This window comes from Halichoeres trimaculatus, unplaced genomic scaffold (genome assembly GCF_033239565.1).
Source record: "Halichoeres trimaculatus isolate MK-OKI-2021-1 unplaced genomic scaffold, fHalTri1.1 fHalTri1_scaffold_4, whole genome shotgun sequence".
In the NCBI taxonomy this organism is placed as follows: domain Eukaryota; kingdom Metazoa; phylum Chordata; class Actinopteri; order Labriformes; family Labridae; genus Halichoeres; species Halichoeres trimaculatus.
This window is the reverse complement of record NW_027437182.1, coordinates 36,413,742-36,434,414: the sequence shown is the minus strand read 5'-3', so window position 1 is coordinate 36,434,414 and position 20,673 is coordinate 36,413,742. Positions and strand designations below refer to the sequence as shown.

The 20,673-nt window shown below is 42.6% G+C and overlaps 1 protein-coding gene across 1 annotated transcript in view; it reads right to left on the bottom strand.

The window, feature by feature from the left end:
* The window catches only part of LOC141788590 (uncharacterized), a 110,833-nt gene that overhangs the window by 22,199 nt on the left and 67,961 nt on the right, over window positions 1-20,673 (bottom strand). The window contains exon 12 of the mRNA XM_074667480.1: window positions 3,445-3,582. Coding sequence (XP_074523581.1) covers window positions 3,445-3,582 — 138 coding nt within the window. The remainder of the gene's footprint in view (window positions 1-3,444; window positions 3,583-20,673) is intronic.

Below are 20,673 nucleotides of genomic sequence, written 5' to 3'. Positions count from 1 at the left end.
GGAGACCTCAGCATGTGACTGCAGGAGCTGGAATCAAACTACCAAATGAGAGGTGACGACTCTACACTGAGCCACAGCTGTCCCTAAATTAGTGATTAAAGCTACCTAATCACCAGCACCAGCACCAAACCAGGACTTGTGGAAAGGGGGTATGAAGGTGTGTGGTGGGATCTGGTACCAAGACTGAGCAGATCCTTTAGATCCTGTAAGCTCCATGGTGGGGCCTCCATGGATCAGTTTTTGTCCTCCTGCAGTTCCCATAGACACTCAGCTGAGATCTGGGGATTGGACCCTAGACTTGCTCTTACTGAACAGTTTTCTTCCAAGCGTTGTTGCTGAAGTCATCATTGTTGAAGCTTGTGGTAGTGGACAGGGTTGTTTCCCCTTCTCAAACAACTTTTGAAGGATACCGCAGACCAGGAACACCCAACAGATGCAGATTTAAAGATCCTCTGACCCAGGCACCCAGCCATCACAGGTTTGTCTTTTTCAAAAAGTTCTTTGCGTCCTGCTGCTTTAAAGATCAAGCGTGTATCTGCTGCCTATGGCTCCATCTACCACCAAGTCAGCCTCCAGATCCCTCAGAGCAGCTTTAAATTCAACTGAGTGGGCAGTGAAGATCCTCTCTACAGCTCCGGTTTCCGAGGTCAACAACAAAATGTCAAGCAGTTTAAGCTGGCATGTTTAGAAAACTCTGGAATCTAATGATCCTCTGCAGCCGCACACACTCCATCTGAAAACTGGAATCATTTACTGTCCTCCAACTGTGCAGCTGAAGGAGCAAAAGAAAAGTAACACTTTTAACTTCATTTCTTTCTTTTAACAAGCAGCCTGATCATTCTGCAAAGAGTTTCAGCTGAGGATTTATGCAAACATCAGCCCACTCATGTGACAGAAAATGCAAATGGTGGAAGAGAGGAAGATTCAGTCCTGAGAAAGTTCTGCAGATCTCTATCAACATAAACTCCATGTTGCTTTGCAGCTTCTCTCTGCACAACCCACTGCTTTGGCTTCCTCCCAACTTCATGTGGGGGCTCCAACCGCAGAGTGACCTCTGGAGCATTGACTCGTTTATTTTCATTCATTTGATCAGTTAGAGAGATGCTGTCAGAGATCTGCACTGAATAACTACACTGTAAATGTTAACCGCGTCTCATTGTTTCAATCAAAAGTTTAGTGTGTAATATTAAGAGAGCCTGGACCTTGTTAACAGTAACATGAACACTATTTGTTGACCCTTTCTTTTAGTGATTTCTGTTAAAATCAGTCTCTCAGAGCTCAAACCTTCTTATTCCATCATCACAGACTGATGAAATCAAAGCTCACCTGTCCCTCAGGTGTCTCTGATTCCAGATGATGAGTGGTCAGTTTTCTACTGTGTTAGGTGCTGTGTAAACATCAGCAAACTCTGTTTCTGACCAAGGAACATGTCCTCCATCAGGGGGCGATATGGGGACGATTTGTCAGGATGTTTTATGGCAGGACCAAGATCTGGATTTTATAAGGACTGTCTTTCACATTCAAACTATTTTGACCTCCATAAACATTTTTAAACCCAAACATTTCTGGTTCCTTCTTTTTTCTGCACCATGACCTAACTTTAATCTCATCTGTGTTGCTACGCGTCACCCAAGTGGCTGCCTGTTGCGACAGCTCTCTCTTCCTTGTCTGTCTCTTGTAATTTTTTTCATCTCTTTCTCGTCATCTTTGTATTTGGAGTGGATCATTACTTTGTATGGTTCATTTGTTGGTCATAGACACCAAACCAGTTTTGTCTTCAGTGATATTTTTACGACTTTTCTCCTGTGTTTGTCTGGAGATCCTACATGTAGCCATGGCCACATTGTTTTCATGTGAAATCAGCTGTTAGCAGCCTGTAGCATGTCAATGCTAACTGGTCCAAGGCCTGATGTTTCCTCACAAGTTGAGGAGAAGGAGGTGAGGATGACCTGCTGGTTCTCAGGTGTGAGCTAAGAGGTGACGACATGGACCTGTCCTTCCATCCATTGTTATCGGGAACGTAAGATCTAACTCCAATAAGGTGGAGAAGCTAGCTGTGCTAACCCAGCAACAGAGGGAATACCAGAAGGCAGAGTAGCATCATGCTATTCACAGACATGGCTAACAGAGCTAACACCAGACACCAACGCCACATTGGAGGAGCTTCACCTGCTGTGAGCAGACAGGATCCAGGAGACAGAGACTGAACAGACTGCTGAAGAAGCTCAGTCCTGGACCCTGTGGAGGTGGAGACTGGCTGAACTGGACAATGATGGACAAGCTGTCATCATCTATTTTCTTATGGACCTTTTTACACTTTCTTCACACTTTCTTACTTTTGTTTTCTTGATTGCTGCTGTGACTCCTGAATTTTCCCCTCAGGAATAAATAAAGTATTTTCTATTCTATTCTTTTCAAGTCTGGTTAGGGCTGCACGGTATGGTCAAAAAACAATAGGCTATTTCATATGTTTGGGTTATATCATGATACACAATAAATATATATATGTATATGAATATTCTGGTTTTTCCTCTAAATCACTTTATACATTTTTATTATTCAACCTTTTGATGCATAAAATGACCTATGTATATTGGTTCAAGCAGACCTTTCAGTTGGGTTTTTAAAATGTGACTGCAAAAAGATATTGGCATTTTATACATCTCATGTGGTTGAATGTATCGCCCAGCTCTACGTAGGTGACGTGTTTTTGTGAAAAATGTGTTTCCATTGCACTTCAGTGATAAACTTCAATGAGAAACTTCTAAAAGACCACCTCATGAAAGCATAAACCAAATTCGAGAGGCTTTAAAAAATGTTGGTGTTTCCATTACCATTTTTATGCAATATTTAGTTTTTGCACAGTTCTAGGTGTAATGGTAATGCGACTAGTGCCACAGGTAGGCCCTGCATCTTAAAATATGTCTGCCCTAACTCAAAGGTTCTAAGTCATTGATAGACTTGAAAGTGCAAGTAAGGCTGTATTCATCCCAGAAAAGTCCTTTGGTCCACTTGTTTGGTCCGGGCCAGGTTAGGTTACGGTGGCTTTATAGGCCCAAAAGGAGCATGTATCCTGTAGTTAGTTCGAATGGACCTTGGTTTGTATTCAGACCTGCACTGGAGAACCACAAACCGCACCAGAGTTCGTTTGGAAGCGGACCGAGACCACCTCAAAAAGTGGGTCTTGGTCCGGTTGTTTGGTCCGCACCAGGGTTCGTTTGTGTCTATTCACACCTGCATGAAAAGTCTGCACCAGGGTGGGAAACAAACCCTGGTCTCTTTAAAGTGGACCAAACAGTCCAGGTCTGAATACGCCCTAAGTCTGGTTCATCCTGTCCAGATATAACTTAATCTTCCAGAAAGAATATCCACTGCAGGTGAACAGTGCCTGGGCTGATATTTGTGAGGCAGCAGCAGAACAAAGCATGCAGGGCAAAGACTCACTCTTCCAGGGAAATGTTGGAGTAAGGCAGAAGGGGGACGGCTGATGGGCTGCTGGAGTCGGGCTGGGAGGTCGTTTCTGCAGCCATCCGCCTCTCAGGTAGTGACGTCTGGGGGACGATTTCTAGCACTGCCCAGCACCTGAAACACATTAACAAACCCAGCACATTACAAAAGGCAGGCGAGGTTAGTGTAAAGAGAATAAACTGACATGGCTGACTGAGGAATCATGCTTTCACTGTGGCTGGTCACAAAATCACAACTACGGCATGACAAGGGTTAATCAAAAGGCAAACCTGGCAATATCTTAAAAACAGTAGTCATGCTAACCTACGACAGAGCAAGCTTTCCATGTAAATAATAGTGAGGCCTCTGACTTGAATATTAAAACCGTGGTTGTAAGGGAGGTTTTTGGACCGTTTTCACAAAAAAAAACCTTTTTGCAGAAAATAAATAACAGTGAAAATACACAGAACATTCAAAGACTCCTTTTCTGGAGATGTGTGAGCTGAATTGTACCAACTGGGGTAAGATGATAGGGGTTTCAGGTGCCTCCACCTCAGAGGATTTTGTAAGTGATCTTGAAACAGTCATAACTTTGAACTTTTACCTGTTCATAATCCACATCTTGAAATAAGATTTTCTGCACCACAACTACTTATTTCTAAATTTTTCTGAATCTGTGGTCAGGAAGGATTTACCCTGGGAACATGAATCCTTTTACAACATGTAGGCCAAATGTCGCTTTGACTACACCATGCTGGCCAGCAAAGTTCAGCCGTGAGAAAACAAAACTATGTTTTTCTCTGCTGAAAAGGGTTTCCTGGATTTATTTGGTGGTAATGTTGGACACTGGAGCCTAACTGTCAGACAGAAAAAGGACAGAAGAGCAGACGAAAGATAAACAAGAGAGAGATAGAGCACAGGCTAAAGGCTAACACAGGCTAAACTGTTTGTGCTAATGTTGATTCCAACCCACAGTCAGCAGTTATTCTGCAGTGCTCTGTTCAAACTTGAGAGTCTATCAATAAAATGAAGAGTGAGGTTACATTAGCTCTGATTGGTAGATGACTGACAGGACATAACCAGGATTCACTAACGTTAGACCTTACAGCCGCACCTCACAGCACTGGACTGTGAGGAAAAATTGAAGCAGCAGTGCCTTGCCTCTCTCATAGATCAGATCTTTAACTTAATACTTTATTTAACAGACAAATAGCCATGTGTTATGTTTCTTATTTACATGATGGGATGTCATTTCTGCCTCAAGGTCTCGTTCAGGACTGAGGGTAGACTAGATTGTCAGATCGACAGGCAGATTGGTGCAGTGTCAGCAGTAATGTGGACCATTGTGGTGAAGAGGGCGCTGAGCTGGAGGGCAGAGCTTGCTATTTACCAGTCGATCCACATGAAATGAGTTTCCTCTAAAGGGAGTCTGGGCTCAGCCTCATAGACACAGCTGCTCCCTCGCGTTGTGTTGTGGTGGCTTGTGCCTCCCTCTGGAGACCCAGAGCTCGGTGGAGGGACTTTACATCTCTTCTAGCCAGGGAATGACGGGATCCTTGAGAGGGACAGAGGAGACATTCCCAAGAAGAGAGACGTTTTGGCTGGCTTGTTTGGACTGTGGGCCCCACGACATGACCTTAGATCTTGGGTCAACTTCACTTTGTCCCCATGAATGAGGGTTCCCACAGATCCTTGAAAAGTCTTAAAAGGCATTGAATTCATGAATCTAAGGCTGTATTCAGACCAGAAAAATCCTTTGGTCCACTTGTTTGGTCCGGACCAAAAGCGGACTTTATTTTTGTCGTTTGGCGCGGTTCGTATTCAGATTGTACTTTTTGCAAGTGGACTATATTCTGTAAACACATCCACGTGTGTGACGATCAGTGCTCTCATTGGACAGCACTGACAAAGGCAGCACACAGAATACAGACCTGGAAATGGAGGTAAACATGTGTTTGTGCTCTTATTAGAGCTGCAAAATCATTTTCAGTTTCAAGAGCAGCTCCTTCAAAAAAGGCTTAACAACACCGTTTCCAATTTTGGAACAGCAAAGACCAATGCACGCAGCAAGGAGACGCTATGCTCTGCGTGTCCTGACCCACAACATGGTAGCAACAGCTTGGCTAAACAGAAGACGGAGAATCAGGTATGAACCAAAGACGGTTAGGTTACGGTGGCTTTATAGGCCCAAAGGGCGCATGTATCCTGTAGTTAGTTCGGATGGACCTTGGTTTGTATTCAGACCTGAACCGGAGAACCACGAACCGCACCAGAGTTCGTTTGGAAGGATCGAGACCACCTCAAAAAGTGGGTCTTGGTCCGGTTGTTTGGTCCGCACCAGGGTTCGTTTGTGTCTCGTTCGCCCTAAAAACAAGGCCTTGGATCAGTGGACCCCAGCCCCCGGGCTGCGGACCGGTGCCAGTCCGTGGGTCAATTGGTATTGGGCCGCACATAAAATAATCCCAACTTACATTATTTCAGTTTGATTTATAACCTCATTTTGAAAAATGACCAGATTCTCTCCATCACACCTGTCTGACTCATTTTTGATGCCAAACCCCTAGGCTAGCAAGGTGGGCAAAAAAACAAATATTTCTGGAAAGTTTCTTGTAGCAGGGTAAAAGAGCCAGTCAGGAAACAGAAGAGGAGCCGGTCAGTGAAAATATTGTGTGACATCAAACCGGTCCATGGCGCATAAAAGGTTAGAGACCGCTGCCTAAGATAGTCTTAAAATGTCTTAAATTCATCTTAAAAAGTCTTTAAAAAAAGTCAACATATGTTAGTCAGACTTTAAATAGACCAAAATCTTAAAATAAATGAAAAATAAATACAAATTTATTTTTTTAAATTTAGTGAGTGACTCGTGGTAACATCACACAATCACGAGAGTGGAACAAACAAACACTGAATTGTCCCTAACCCTATGTAATTGATGTGGGTTTTTTTCATTTGTGTTTATTGTGAAGTTGGCCTTAAACTTAATTTCAAATTGCATTAAAAAGTCTTTGAAAGTCTTGAATTTAACTTACCTTAAAGTGATACTCCTGGATGGAACAAGTTGGGTCCTATCACAAGGTTTAGAGCAGAAATTACCCCTACAGCAGTGTTTTTGTGCAGCAGAAGCCCAGAGCACTCGCACCAAACACCCCCTCCCTGCTCCTCTGCTGGTTTCCTCTGCACTCAGACAGGGCCATATTTTACTTGACCAAAAACACAAATAAACGGACTCCCACCCAAAAAATCTGATATGGGTCTGCATTCACGCTTTATTTAGAGAATTTTCAGCGCGTTACTTTCACGCAAAAACAACGCTAAATAAGGCTCCAGTTCTCATCGTGTCGTAAAACGGCGCTACCTCCGCTGCAGAGCCACAGCTGGCTACGAGGCGCTCACCGCTTAGTGTATCAGTCCGCACGCGCGGCGTGGAAGCTATAAAGAAACACAGGTAGTCTGCCAGGACGAAATATGCAATAACAACGTAAAGATGAGTGATTATGAGAGCGAGGACAACCTGCCGTTCACTTTGAATAAAGTGTGAATGCAGACCGAAATCAGATTTTTTCGTGGGAGTCCGTTTATTTGTGTTTTTGGTCAAGTAAAATATGGCCTCGTCTGAGTGCAGAGGAAACCGGCTGAGGAGCAGGGAGGGGGTGTTTGGTGTGAGTGCTCTGGGCTTCTGCTGCACAAAATCACTGCTGTAGGGGTCATTTCTGCTCTAAACCTTGTGATAGGACCCAACTTGCTCCATCCCGGAGTATCACTTTAAGCTGTAGAAACCCTGTGAAAACACTCAGGATGTAATGAGTTGATCGTCCTCTGGGTAAACTGGTCTCAGGTTACCCAGAGGGGAAAACTCAGATTGTTGTTTCACTTCAGAAACAACAATGGCGTGTGTGAAACTGTTCATTTCCTGTCAGGGTGTATCTGAGGAAGTCATACTGGACTCCCCAGAGGATTCTATAATCTAGGACATTACTGTCAATGGCTTTATCAAATGGGCAATTATTAGCAGCTCAGATCTGAAAAACCACCACGCCTGACCAGTGGTCCCAACTAAGCCTGTGGAAGAGATTTCCCTCTGGATTGTGTTTAAATCTGGAGGAAATCAGCTTGATAATCCTTCTGGGTACAGCTAGTCTTTGAAGGTTTTCTGAAAACAAAAGGAGATGGAGAAACAGAGGATGAATCATAAGTTCTTAGTTTGAAACCAGAGGCCATAAAGTTGGACTGCAGGGGGAGAGAAGTACGTTTTCTCCCCTCTCTGCCGCACTGGTCTTTGAATCGGCAGAGCAGAGTGCAGCTCTGAGAGATTTATCCATTCATTTGTTGTGGCTACGCTCGAATGCACCCAACAACAGACCATTTCTATTTTATTCTACTAGTCTTTCACTCTGCTGGGTGGCTCTACAGAATTATGTCCCCAACGATAATTATCAATCAAAATTATGGTCTAAAAAATTGAGGCAGAGGAAATTGCTTAGCAGGACGTCAAGCAGGAACAGGACCCCAAAAAAGAGGAAGTGTGATAAGAGGGGGAGAGAGGTGAGAGAAAGAGAGGGGAGGAGGGAGGATTTGCATCTGTACAGCATGAGCTGCAGTGATTTCACTCGACTTATAGAGACAAACTGTGCCAGACTTTAATCTTTCTGGAGAACAAATAATGCCAGTTTAAATGCATTACATAAGCTGTGAGTTTGAACTATTATGGGAATAAGAAATGTTTATAACGTGTAAAAGAAAAGAAAAGAGACCTTTTAAAGGTGTAAGACAGAGCGAGGAAGCACAAAGTCCTGTTTGTTCTCGTTGCTCTGAATAGGTTGTGCTCTCTTAGAAACAGCGTCCTCCTTAAAGTCTGGGCTTTAATTTGTGTTTGTGATGCAGTGTCTAGACAGAAGAAGAGCATGTAGGATATTAGCAGAGCAACAAGCATCCTCAGTCTCCCATCCGCGCTACCCAAAGAGAGCGGAGCTGAGTGAAGGTTATCCACTCAACATGTAATCACTGTAGATACAAAGGTAAACCTGAAGGCTGACAAATGGCAACAAAAGTACTCGAAAAGTGCCATGTGTGCTCAGGAACACAGCCTGTCTAGACAGACGGATCGATCTAAATGGAAACGGATCTGTTCTTCATGGAGCTGACAGGATGAGTGACAGGGAGAAATGAGCAATTTCTAAAAAATGGTTTCAAAGTTTGATCTTAACTGATGAATACAAATAGAACAGAAGTTTCAGCCAAGGCTTGGTCATTACACACACATGCACTGACAAAATGTAAACTCAAAATTTAAAATGCACTTCTCCTAATTCCCAAATAAAAAAAAAGGGAACACAGCTAGTCCAGGGACCAAAACTTGCAGTAGCAGGACTTCATCTGGGTCTGAAAATGTACTGGTTATTGAGTTGGGCTGGAAACACGGCTGTGCTCTTATGCATGCAGCCATCAGCAATGCAAACGGACAATTTAACATCTTTAATTCTAAATAAATAAACCTGTAATGCTGTGTTCATATCCAGCATGGAAAATTACCTACTCTTCCACTCCCTCACAGTCACAAAGATATGTTTAGGTACAGAAACATGGTACTGTTTGTTTTTAGGTGAATCTGTGATTGGTAGTTCACATGGAATTTTGGTCGGTACTTATAAAAGTACCTAACTTGGTACCCATCCCTTAACACTACCAAGCTAAACACACACTTTTGCGTTCAGAAAGGATGTGTGATCAGTGAAGAGACCCACTCTCTGTCCATCATATTCACCAGCAGAAAACCCTGATTAATCCAGCCCATCCCACTCCGCGCTCAGTGGACCCAGGCTTTTACAGGTGAGCTCCAGGTAGTGATAACAGGAAGCGACATATACTGAAAAAAGATTCGGAGTGTTATTTTACTAAGGCCTATTAGGGCCACTAAAGAAATAAAATAAATAAATAAATAAATTTTCGAGAAAAAAACTCAAAATTTTCGAGTTTCTAAAGTCGCAAATTTACAACTTTAGAAACTCGAAAATTTGCAAGTTCATTAAGTGGAAAATTTACATCTTAATACACTAGTAAATTTGCGAGTTAAAAAAAGTCAAAAATTTACAACCTTGTAAAGTCATAAATTTACTGGTTTATGACAAGTCCCGGGTGTTAGTTGATGCACAGGCAGAGGGGATGCCACGCTTGAGAGATGCAAATAAGCTGAAAAAAGCTAAGTTGAAAAAATTGTAAAAATTGAAGGTTGTTTCGTGACAGATATGGGAGATGCCAGATGTTTTCATGTGTCTTTGCACGATCTATTTGTTCATCTGTGATCTACTGAGAAGTCAGAGTGGACTGTAAACTGTAATCGATTGCTCTGGTCTCCGCTGCAGAGGCGCAAGATCAGCTGTTTACTTTTCTTCATTCCTTTAATAAAATGCTCCTGAGGAGGAAAGTTCAACGACTCGCTCTTTCGTTCGTGTCCTGTTGAACCACACACCACATCTGTATAGCTCGGAGAACCATCTATATTTTTGCAATATGTTTGCGATTTCTTTGTGCTTGTTGCAATGACTAATAAAGTTCTATTCTATATTCCCGTATCTGCCCGCTGCATTGAACTTCTTGCAAGATAAAAGCAAACACCTCCTCAAGTCCAGTGTGCTGCTTTCTTCTGAACAGCCCTGGCACGACAATGTTTTTCAGAGCCGGACTGCCCATAAGAATGTAATGACTCTGGGCTAAAACCAGTGGTATCTCCTAATTGCTGAGTTCAACTCCAAAGTACAATCTTATGAGGCTTACAATTCAGTCCATCTTGCAGTGAAGTACATGACTACGACGGCGTATTAGGGCCAAATTTGTGACTTTATTAACTCACAAATCTACTAGTTTATAAACTCGTAAATTTTCCACTTAATGAACTTGCAAATTTTTGAGTTTCTAAAGTCGTAAATTTGGGACTTCAGAAACTCGAAAATTTTGAGTTTTTGTCTTGAAAATTTTTTTATTTTTTTATTTCTTTAGTGGCCCTAATATGCCGTCGTAGTTATTTACTTGATAAACTAAGATACATTTTTTTTCATTCAGAAATTCTAGAATCTTTAGTAATCTTTTCTTGCATCGTGTTTTTTAGCTGTTGAGCACAGACAGTTGGTCCGTGTCATGTAGAGCATAGTCAGTCTGTGTTCCTGCGCAATATATCCACTGCATTCCTTCCTCACTCACGGTTACAAAACACCGTTACAAAAAATGACTTTGCTAAAACCATTTTCTGAAAATGTAAAGGGACAGCTTTCTGAAGCGTGGCTACAGAGAAAAATGCAGTCTGAAGATCTTTTCTTACAGTATTAGTTTCACCTGGGGAAAGGTGATAATTTGTAATAATTGCGGAGGATGTGTGTGTTTTTATACTGTGCTAGTCAACACTGCCTGTAATTTTAAAAATTCAAGGGAAAATCACCGACCATATTTCAAGACACGCATAAGTCTGCTGACAATACTAATTCAGTCTGATTCAGCATCTGTGTAATTTCTGGTGGTAATAGATTTTGATATCGTCTGCAGCTTTTCTGATCATTTTCTGCTTGAGAGGCAGTGTTGGGCATTCAAAACAAAGGTTTTACAGCACTTTTGATAGACAAAAGATGGAAGGAGACTCGCTATGTTTCCCTATGTCATTGATAAGTAGGCTATAAATAGTCTAATTTATGGACGTAAATGTAACAACAACAAAAAAACAAACATCACTAGTCTAATGTCACTCATAGGACTCAATAAGAACTGATCTTTTGTGTTGAAGCTTTCAAGTTTTTAAGATACTTAAATTTATTCTGCATATAAGTTTTCAATGCATAATGTCAGACTGAAGCTGGATGTGGACGTCTTCTTCAATCAGAGTGTACAGCTGACTGTTCGCCGAAGAGTGAGGTACTCCTGTTAAAGCTTGGTGGGTCTGTGCGGCGTTTTCAGTCAGAAACAGGAGAACACTAGGGGCTCTAATTTCGTGGTGCAGCACAGGGGGCGCAAGCCTGGCGCTCCCTGCGCAGTGTTAATTTCATGTGCCGCGCCGCCAATTTGACAATTTGGTAGACCGTCTGCGCAGAGATGGGTGTGACGGCGCGCCAGAGGGAGTTGACGGCGCACCAGGGGGAGATGTCAGCAGATTCATGTTTTTGGCACGAAGTGAAAACTTTGTGCCAAAAACAGTGCAGAAAGTGCGCTGAAAGCTCGCCAGCTCCAACCTGGTCTATCCTCGGCGCAAAGCGGAGCGCACCCTCCACAGCTGTAATTTGGTGACAGGTGTACATGTGCGCACATGTCATCAAAGCCTCAGAGGCAGGTTTCCAGAGTGTCAGGCACATTTTAATGCAATAAACAATCACAGCAATCACTATTTATGTAACTGTCTGAACCAGCACATACATGTATATCTATATTAACTGTCCCGTCACATCTGATGTCAGATTAAAGCTGTTTGTCATAATGGAAAGTTAACCTGACGGCAGCTGGAAGTTTGATGCACATCTTACAATTAAACAATAAACAGCCTTAACATCTGATACTGAGTATATATCTGGTTCTCTCATTTCATTCAATTCAAAGAAAAGAGGGAGAGAAAAGACAAAGAAAAAAGAGACAAAATACATGTATGTCACTCAGGATTTACCCGTGATTTCCCATATTTCTCTGTTTTAGTCTTTTTTTTTAAGTGATCTAAAAAGATGGAGTACATTATTGTGAGGAAGATGAGGTGGAGACACCAGGGGAGTATATAGTATATCACCAAAGGTTCTGCTATTTGGCGATGACAAACCAGGAGTGCAGGTGGATCAAAAGTATTCTGAATGGATAAGCCAGCTGTGTAACTGTCTCTTCATTTTGTTCTCCTATTAATGACAAAGGAACATCTGTCCTGGGAGCTGGCCCACACGGTGACACGCTTCGTGTCCCCACTGTCCATTCTCATGCTGCAGGGACAGCGGCTCTGACCGTCTCCGCTACCGGGTCTTTCCAGCACACTGTTTCCGCGGTGCTGGGGATCAGTCAGACCACTGAGACGCTGCGCCTCGGCCACAGGGCATTTAAAGGCAAGGAGGCGCTCATTTGATTGGTGAAAACAGCGCTCGGCTGTGTTAAACCCACTCACGGCTTTTCTCCTCCCTCTCTGCCATTTGCCATAGGGAGGCGTGGACGCCCACCTCTGGGCTCCTCTGTGCCTTGACTGCGCCTCTCTTGGCACTGCAGGAAACTTGCAAAGTGCGCCGGTCACGCCCTGTCCGTGCGGCGAAGGCCGGCGCAGGGCAGGTGCGCCTGCGCTTGCGCCTGGTCAACGAAATTAGAGCCCTATGTGTTTCTACTTTTATGAAAGTATAAGGTAAAATCGGGGCTACAAGAGATCTTCCTCAGAGCCACTGATACAGAGCTCTCTGATAGAGATTACTATTTCATACATACAACATGTTCTAAGTCTAGATTCAGGTTTTTGGTACATTAGGAGCTCTGATATTGAAACCTAGTGCTACGCCAACATAGAAACAGAAACTGCACTGATGCTAGTGGTTAGCACATAATAATAAAATTTTGGTTTTCAAGAAAAATTTAAACTTTCATGGCTGAACACACAAACAAGTGCAATAGTCTTACACAAGGATTAATTTTCAGTCCATTCAACGTGTTATATAGCTCTTAATCTACCAACACCAAAACAATGTAGAGCCCTTGGGGCGAGCTTGGTGATAAGGTGCACTAGAAATTGCGTTGATATGCTAGTGGTTAGCATACATCCATGAAACTTTGTTTTTCCAGCAAAATATCGACTTTTATCACTGAACGCTTAAACAAATGTGCATAACCTCCTGTTGTCATTCGGTCTTTGAAAGGACTAGTCTACTTACGTACAATCACAGCTCATCACATTCAGCGGCGTAAAAAAAACAGGCAACAATTAAAAACACCAACATAACCATTAACATTTAACACAGTGGCAACGAAAATGAAAAGGTTTGGATGTTTTGCCGACAAGCAGTTCATGTAATAATACGATAGCACAGCACTCTATGGTAACCGGAAATTCATATGCAACCTAATTTTTAACCGGATATACGTCATGCTGGCTTGTGCATAACGCCCATTTTCCTTTGGAACCAAGCAGCAGGAAAGTAGAGCATCATGTCTTTACTCATTGTTTGTGATTTGCTGTGACTGAATGTTGTTGGAGTGCAGCACTTTTCATCCACCTTTGGTTTGTATGCATTGAAATGTTGAACCAAAGCGTCTCTAAGAGGGAAAAACTTGGTGAAACAGAACACTCTGTGCTCATCCAAGTCTGCAGTGACTGAGAGGAGCATTTGTGTTTTTGCAGAGCGTGTGCTGGCCAAAGGGCTCTGTGTATGTGCTGAGAGAAAGTGAAGCCTGTTTACAGAGCATCGGAGTCATTCTGAAATGTTATCATGAATCGATAAATGGAGCTCCCCTGTGAAAAACCTGCCGTTATAGAGCACTGCTTTGCCACGGAACACTGCTTTCACAATCTGGTGTGTAGGTTGGACACAAAAGGAAAAATGCAGCCTCAAGCTCATAAATCTCAGAGAAGTATCCCAGAGGAGAGAGACTTATTGTGTGGAGCTGCTGTAAGTTGTTTTGCCAGAAGCTGATCAGTAAAGTACACCAAAGGTCAGAGAAAGCCAATTGTTGGGTATCGCTCAGTGAAATTTGTCACGGCTGTGCAAAGACTATCTTATGCTGCACTGCAGCAACTGAGGATTGTCTGCAGCTTACAAAGTGTCTTTTCTGTTCATTTTGTATTTTAGAAGTTCTGGCAATACCCAGAGTCTCCTGTTGTTTTTAAAATCTGATTGAAACAAGGTGCACAGCGTGCGTTCAGAGACACGGCAGCATTGGGCTCAAATTGCTGCCTTGGTTTGCATAAAAGCTGCTGCAATGGGATAAGGACGAATGTAGTGTAAGTCTTGGCTAGACTACAATGAAAATGTTCTATATATGATACGCACTTTAGTGTCAATGTGCTGAATTTAAGTGTAGAAGCATCTGTTTGCTTCAAATTTCTGGTAAAGCAACACCAAACAGGTAGGGATGGGGACATAAACAAGACAAAAAAAGCAAATGAAGAGTATCCAGAAAAGCTCTATCACTATTTTACAAAGATTCATACAGATCATCTGACTATTAAGAGTTGAATCTCTTTGCTTTGTTCTTAGATTAAGCATGCTGGTACCAAGTTGGACCCCTTTAGCCTTTAGAGCTGTCTTAATTCTTGATGTCATAGATCAAACAAGGTGCTGAAATTATTTCTTGACATGACAGCATCACACGCAGATTTGTGGGCTGAAAATCCATGATGAGGACATCATGTTCCTCCACACCCCAAAGGAGCTATACTGGACTGAGATCTGGGGACTGTGGAGACCACTTGAGTCCAGGGAACTCATCGTCATCTTCAAGAAAGCAGTTTGAGATGATTCGAGCTAGGGGTGTGCCATATCATACCGTCTACGATAATACTGGTATAATTTTTTGACCATATAAATTTGTCATTTCGCAAGATCACAGGAGAACCACCTGTTCCTGCAGGAATCACACCCATGACATCGTACTTTCAGGGTAGAAAGAATGTGTTGTGTCGTATAGAATGATAAAGTTTTTCACCAGCAAGGTTAGCTTTTCCTCCTCCAAAATGTCAGATTTCCTCTGGATCTGACCAGCTATCTATGTTTACATTTCAAGCTTGTGTAGTAGTAGTGAACAGGGGTGCGCCGATCACAATTTTCTGACCGATCACGGATCTTTAAAAAGCCTGACCTGCTGATACTGATTTGGGTCGATACTAATTTTTATTTATTTATTTATTTTTATTACTGACGAAGTAATATACTTTCAATGTTCCAATCTTATTTTATTGAAAATAATTTAACAATACCGTAAAACAATAACATTTTTATGTTTTAAGTTAAACAACCAATAAAGTGTCCTGAGTTTTAGGTCTCAGAGCAAAAAGCTTCAAAGGCTGGCTATCAGACCTTCCTGGAGGTGTATAAGATCAGTTTCATATGCAGGATAGGCCAATTACTGATCCCTGATCACCCAAAAATTTAGGAAATTGGCTGGCCGATTGATCGGTGCATGTCTAGTAGTAAATTAATGGAAAAGTGGCTTCCATACTGTGTGTGCAATAAAAATGCTGTTACTTAGAAGCAGCAACCACTATTAATAAGTTATTTGTTTTTTCCCCCCATATTGTCATAAATACCGTTATCGCAAATTTCCTTAAAATATTGTGACAATATTTTGAGGCTACATCACCCACCCCTAATTCCAGCTTTATGATATGGCGCATTATTCTGCTGGAAGTCTCCATCAGAAGATGGGTACACTGTGCTCATAAAGGGAGGGACATGGTCAGCAACAATACTCAGGTAGACTGTGGCTTTAAACTAGGCTCAGGTGGTAGTATAACCCCGTTTCGACCGAGCAGTCTGATATGGATCAGTTTGGTACTGGTTTGTTCAGTAAAGCCTGATCCTGTTTGCGTTTCCACAGCCAACTGTGCCTTTCTTGGGAGGTGGCGTGTAAGCTGGATGCTAATAGTAGCCTCAGCTATGCATTTGCATGATGGCATAGCAGGGCAACACAGAGTACCCCGCTAATAAATCCAATGAAGAAAAAACACAAAACAGTAAACACAGAGCAACGATGGAAGACATCCAGCAACTCGACTTGTTTGTGACCGTCATGTGTCTCTTTGTTACAAAAAACAATCAAGCTTTGTTCCAGAGAAAGCTGTGTGCCACCAGGAGAAATACAGCAGCCACTGTCACACAGGAAGTGAAGGTTGGATCAGTATATCTTGCACCCAAACAGAAGGGTCCCAAAAAGTGGAATGGCACGGGTCGGTAATTTGGAGACCTGACTCGGGATTAGCCAGTGGAAACACCACAAAATGCGTGCCACACTGATACGAATCAAACGGAACCACTTGGTGGAAGCGGGACTTAAAGGTATAATTGGTAGTTTGATTTAGATACATTTTTTGTTATGCTGGTTAAAATGATCTATATGTACTGATGGCAAGAAATACATGATGTGTACAGATCACAGAGCGGAAAATATTCGCTATCTACAGCAGGAGTAAAAAAGGGAAAACACCAACCAATCGTCTTCCAGGGACACCTTTTTTGTAAACAAATCAAAACCCGTCGCCGTTCTGCCCGCCTCCTGCGTGTACATTTCACTGGTGTGCACATGATTCAGTGCGCGTGGCCGAGCTGAGAAGGAAGGAGCAGCGCTGCAGAACGGCGGAGAAGCTACCTATACCTCGATTGCTTGTTGCAGCTCCTCCAGCTAAACAGAGCAAGAAAAGAAAGACAGAGGCTTTTTCTTCTTGCTCTGTTCCCCTGCCTCTAACTACTGCCCCTCTCACTCGACCTCGAGCCTGTCCCCTCTGACCCAATGAGGTACTTGGCTCTGGGCTGTAGTTCAGATCAGAGTCTAATAAACTATTACCACAGGGGCTCTGACAAGCAAAAAATAAAATAAAAAACTGTGATATTTGGTAAGTCCTAGAGAAAATGTACATGTACTATTTGTATTATAGCTTTACTCCTGATATCATGTCACAGATAAAAGTGGATGATTCTAACATGACAGTCGCGAGTACTGACAAAAGCCACATTTGTTTATTTTGTTTTATTTTGTTTATATTCGTTTTTTTTTAGCTTACGTTTTAAAGTTTTGGTGTTTCCTTACCTTTAAAATGAGACATGACTCGACATAGTGCAAAACATAAAATGATGTGCTGAGTCCGTCTTTCAGTCATTCACAATCAGAGTCGCGAATCAGCAGCACCTGTGCATGTGAGCGGGGGCGTTGCTTTGAGGGAGCTCCAAGGGGAGGGGGAGGAAGGGCAAGGAGGAGTCCTGATGAGATGCTACATTCAAATTCATGCTAGTTCTTCAGGACTGCCAACCCTGCCTTTAAGGGGTCCAAAGTGAGCCAAGAAAATCTCCCCTACACCATTACACCTTTGATTGATGCGTTGAAGCATTGATCCAAGGCAAGATGGATCCAAGCTTTCATGTTGTTTCCTCCAAATCCTGAGTTGACCATCTGAATGTGGAGCAGAAATCCAGACTCATCAGACCAGGAGATGTTTTTCAGTCTTCTATGGTCCATTTCTGGTGAGCCTGTGTGAATTGTAGCCTCAGTTTCCTGTTCTTAGCTGACAGGAGGGTCACCCGGTGTGGTCTTCTGCTGCTGTAGCCCATCTGCCTCAAGGTTGGACGTGTTGTGTGTTCAGAGATGCTCTTCTGCAGACCTCAGTTGGAACCAGTGGTTATTTGAGTTCCTGTTGTCTTTCTATCAGCTCCAACCAGTCTGTCCATTCTCCTCTGACCTCTGGCATCAACAAGACGTTTAGTCTTAGTGAACAGCTGCTCTCTGGAGATTTGCTCTGTTTGCCACCATCTCTGTAAACCCTAGAGTAGTAAGAATGCCACTTTAAAAACTGTTTTTCCATATGTTGCTTTTTATAAACTCATTTTCAGGATGATATTATTGGCACGTTTCCTTGGTTCATTTTTTCTTCTATTATACTGAAATAGAAGAAAGATGTTTCTTAAGGATAGAAGAGTCCTGTTGGTCTGATTTCTTTTACTTCAGAAAATTTTCCCAAGAACAGTAATAACTTCCCTCTTTGTGACAGCCTCCATGAGCAGAGTCATATGGGCTCTGTTAGGGGTTACAAACAAATACAGTGAGGAGAGATTTGGGTTTAAGGGGCTCAGAACTACATGGCCATGTGGTAGAGAGCAGCAGGTTAAAAGTTTTCTTCAAGTTCATCTTTCCATTCGCTCTGCAGCATTTGATTTCAAGAGCCTGTGGATGGTCTGGGCTCTCTGGTGCAATTCTCCTCCATGGTTTAAATGCCAGATGGCCTCTTTTCTCTCTGGAACAGATTTCGTCTACGGACCAGGCTGTTTCTCTAAGAGTCTGCTCTCCTTAAATATCTGCTGAAGGTCTCTCAGGGTTATGCTTCTGTGGCAGGAGTCGACCTTTTCCCAGACAGTCTAAGCTGTGTGGTCAAATGTGATGGTCTGAAGACCCTGGTATAAATCTTTCAAAGTGGCCTTCCCAAGTTTGGGGCCTGGCTTTGAAAAAGAAATTCCTGCTCTTAAAACACAATCAAACAAAAAAAACCTCCCAGAATGCTCTGCAAAAACAGGAAAGAACAATTCCAACAAAGTTTGAAGTCTGAAACATTACACAACTGAGGCGTCCTCGCAGTGACGTACAGTAAACTTACACTGTCTTTAACAGCGCGATTACTGTGCCTGTAACAAAGCAACCCCTCCTTTTTAATCTCCCGTCTCCAGGATCCCAAACCCTCTGCCTCGAGGATGTGGCATTCGATCACAGGAATAGCCCCGTGCCCTGTGGTGCACTCCCCTGTGAGGCATTACACCGAATGCTCTCCTGCCAGAAAGAGGCTCTGCCACAACAGAGGAGATTTGTGTGTGTGTGTGTGCGTGTGTGCGTGTGTGCGTGTGTGTGTGTGTGTGTGTGTGTGTGTGTGTGTGAAAACTCTTTTCTTTGTGTTGTGATACTGATAGAGCAACCTTATTATTTAAAGTGTCCACAGAACACTGCTGAAATAGAATAATGGACTTGTAGTAAATGAGTGTGTGAACAGTCAGTTGACATCCTGGAAGCTCACAGTTTTCAAAGTCAGATATCTGTGTAGAAGTTCGCTGTGATTTTTAGTCTAATCATAGAACATCAAAGTAGGTTAATGGACCATAAACTAGGGGTGGAAACTGGCAGGTACAACATCATGAAAAGATGCTACAACAATTAACAATACAGTAACCACATTTACATGGACCCAAATATTCCGCTTGCATTCGGTTCATTTGCTCAAATGGAAGGAATTTAACCTTTGTATACACCTCATTCTGAAAGAAAAGAGCCAATCAGAATGGACATTTAATCGGTTTCACAGGGGTGGAATATTCCTTTCCCCAAACTGATTGAGGTTTCATGTATCCACTCAAACTGAAAGTTGTCAGAGTACGTTCTTTCAGGGCATGCTCAGATATGACATAAGACGCAACAAGAGACTTTCCTCAACTTAAAAAATGGCGGCGAGCCGTCAGCACTGGACTGCTGCGGAAAGTTTGTTTTTGATCCCAACTTTGAAAGAAATGAACATAATTTCAAGACTGGACGGACGACAAACTCGCAATACGGAGTATTGCAACAATGTGATAAACAAACTGTCGTCCTCCAGCTTTGATAAATCTCAAGATGTTTACGTTTTTCTGCGCATTCCCCATTGACCATTCTGTTTGATTACAGCGGCGCATGTAGACCAGAGATTGGAATATTCCTTTCCATATATACTATTGTTTTAGGAAAAGTCATTCAGAAAGATTCCAAGACGAAAAACTCCTCATGTAACTATGGCTACTGATGCTGCTAATGAAAGGTTTATCGCTACAACATCTTTTGGCTAACTAGTTCTGACTTTTCTGAATAAAGGTTTTGAGATTTAATAGCAGGCTGTACATTATACACTGTCTGAAAGGCGCTGTGAGTACTTTCTGTTTGCTTTTGAAAGCAGTGACACCTTTGGCTGGAATCAGTAGTGAGTTTCTAGGGAAGAAGACACCATTTCCCATGAGCACCATCACCCACTGGCATAAAGATGTGACTCGTTTCAAGGCCTGCATTTGTTTTAGAGAGCAGATCTTTTTAACTCTACTCAAGACTTCTTTTCGCAGGATGCAAAGTGACGAGTTAAAGGGATAGTCCGAATATACTGATGCTGAAATTTGTCAGATGGAGTTAGAATGAGTAGAAAGAGAGACAAGGAAAAGTCATGTCGCTAATCAGTGTTGAAAACGAATGTCAGATCTATCTCTAATATGATGGACGAGCTAGCAATGCAAGCTGATGAATACCAGAGGGCAGAGAGCATCACGCTATCCACAGTGACATGGCTAATAGAGCAGATAGCACACAAACGCCACATTGGTAGAACTTCACCTGCTGTGGGCGGACGGGACAAAGGAGAAAGACTGAGCAGACTGCTGAAGAAGCTCAGTCCTGGACCCTGTGGAGGTGGAGGCTGGCTGGAGAGTGATGGACTGACAACATATCCAACCCCTCTCAGAAAACTTTTTACATTTATATTCTCAGTCTTTGCACATTTCATTCTGGCACTTTGGTTCTACATATTTCCTG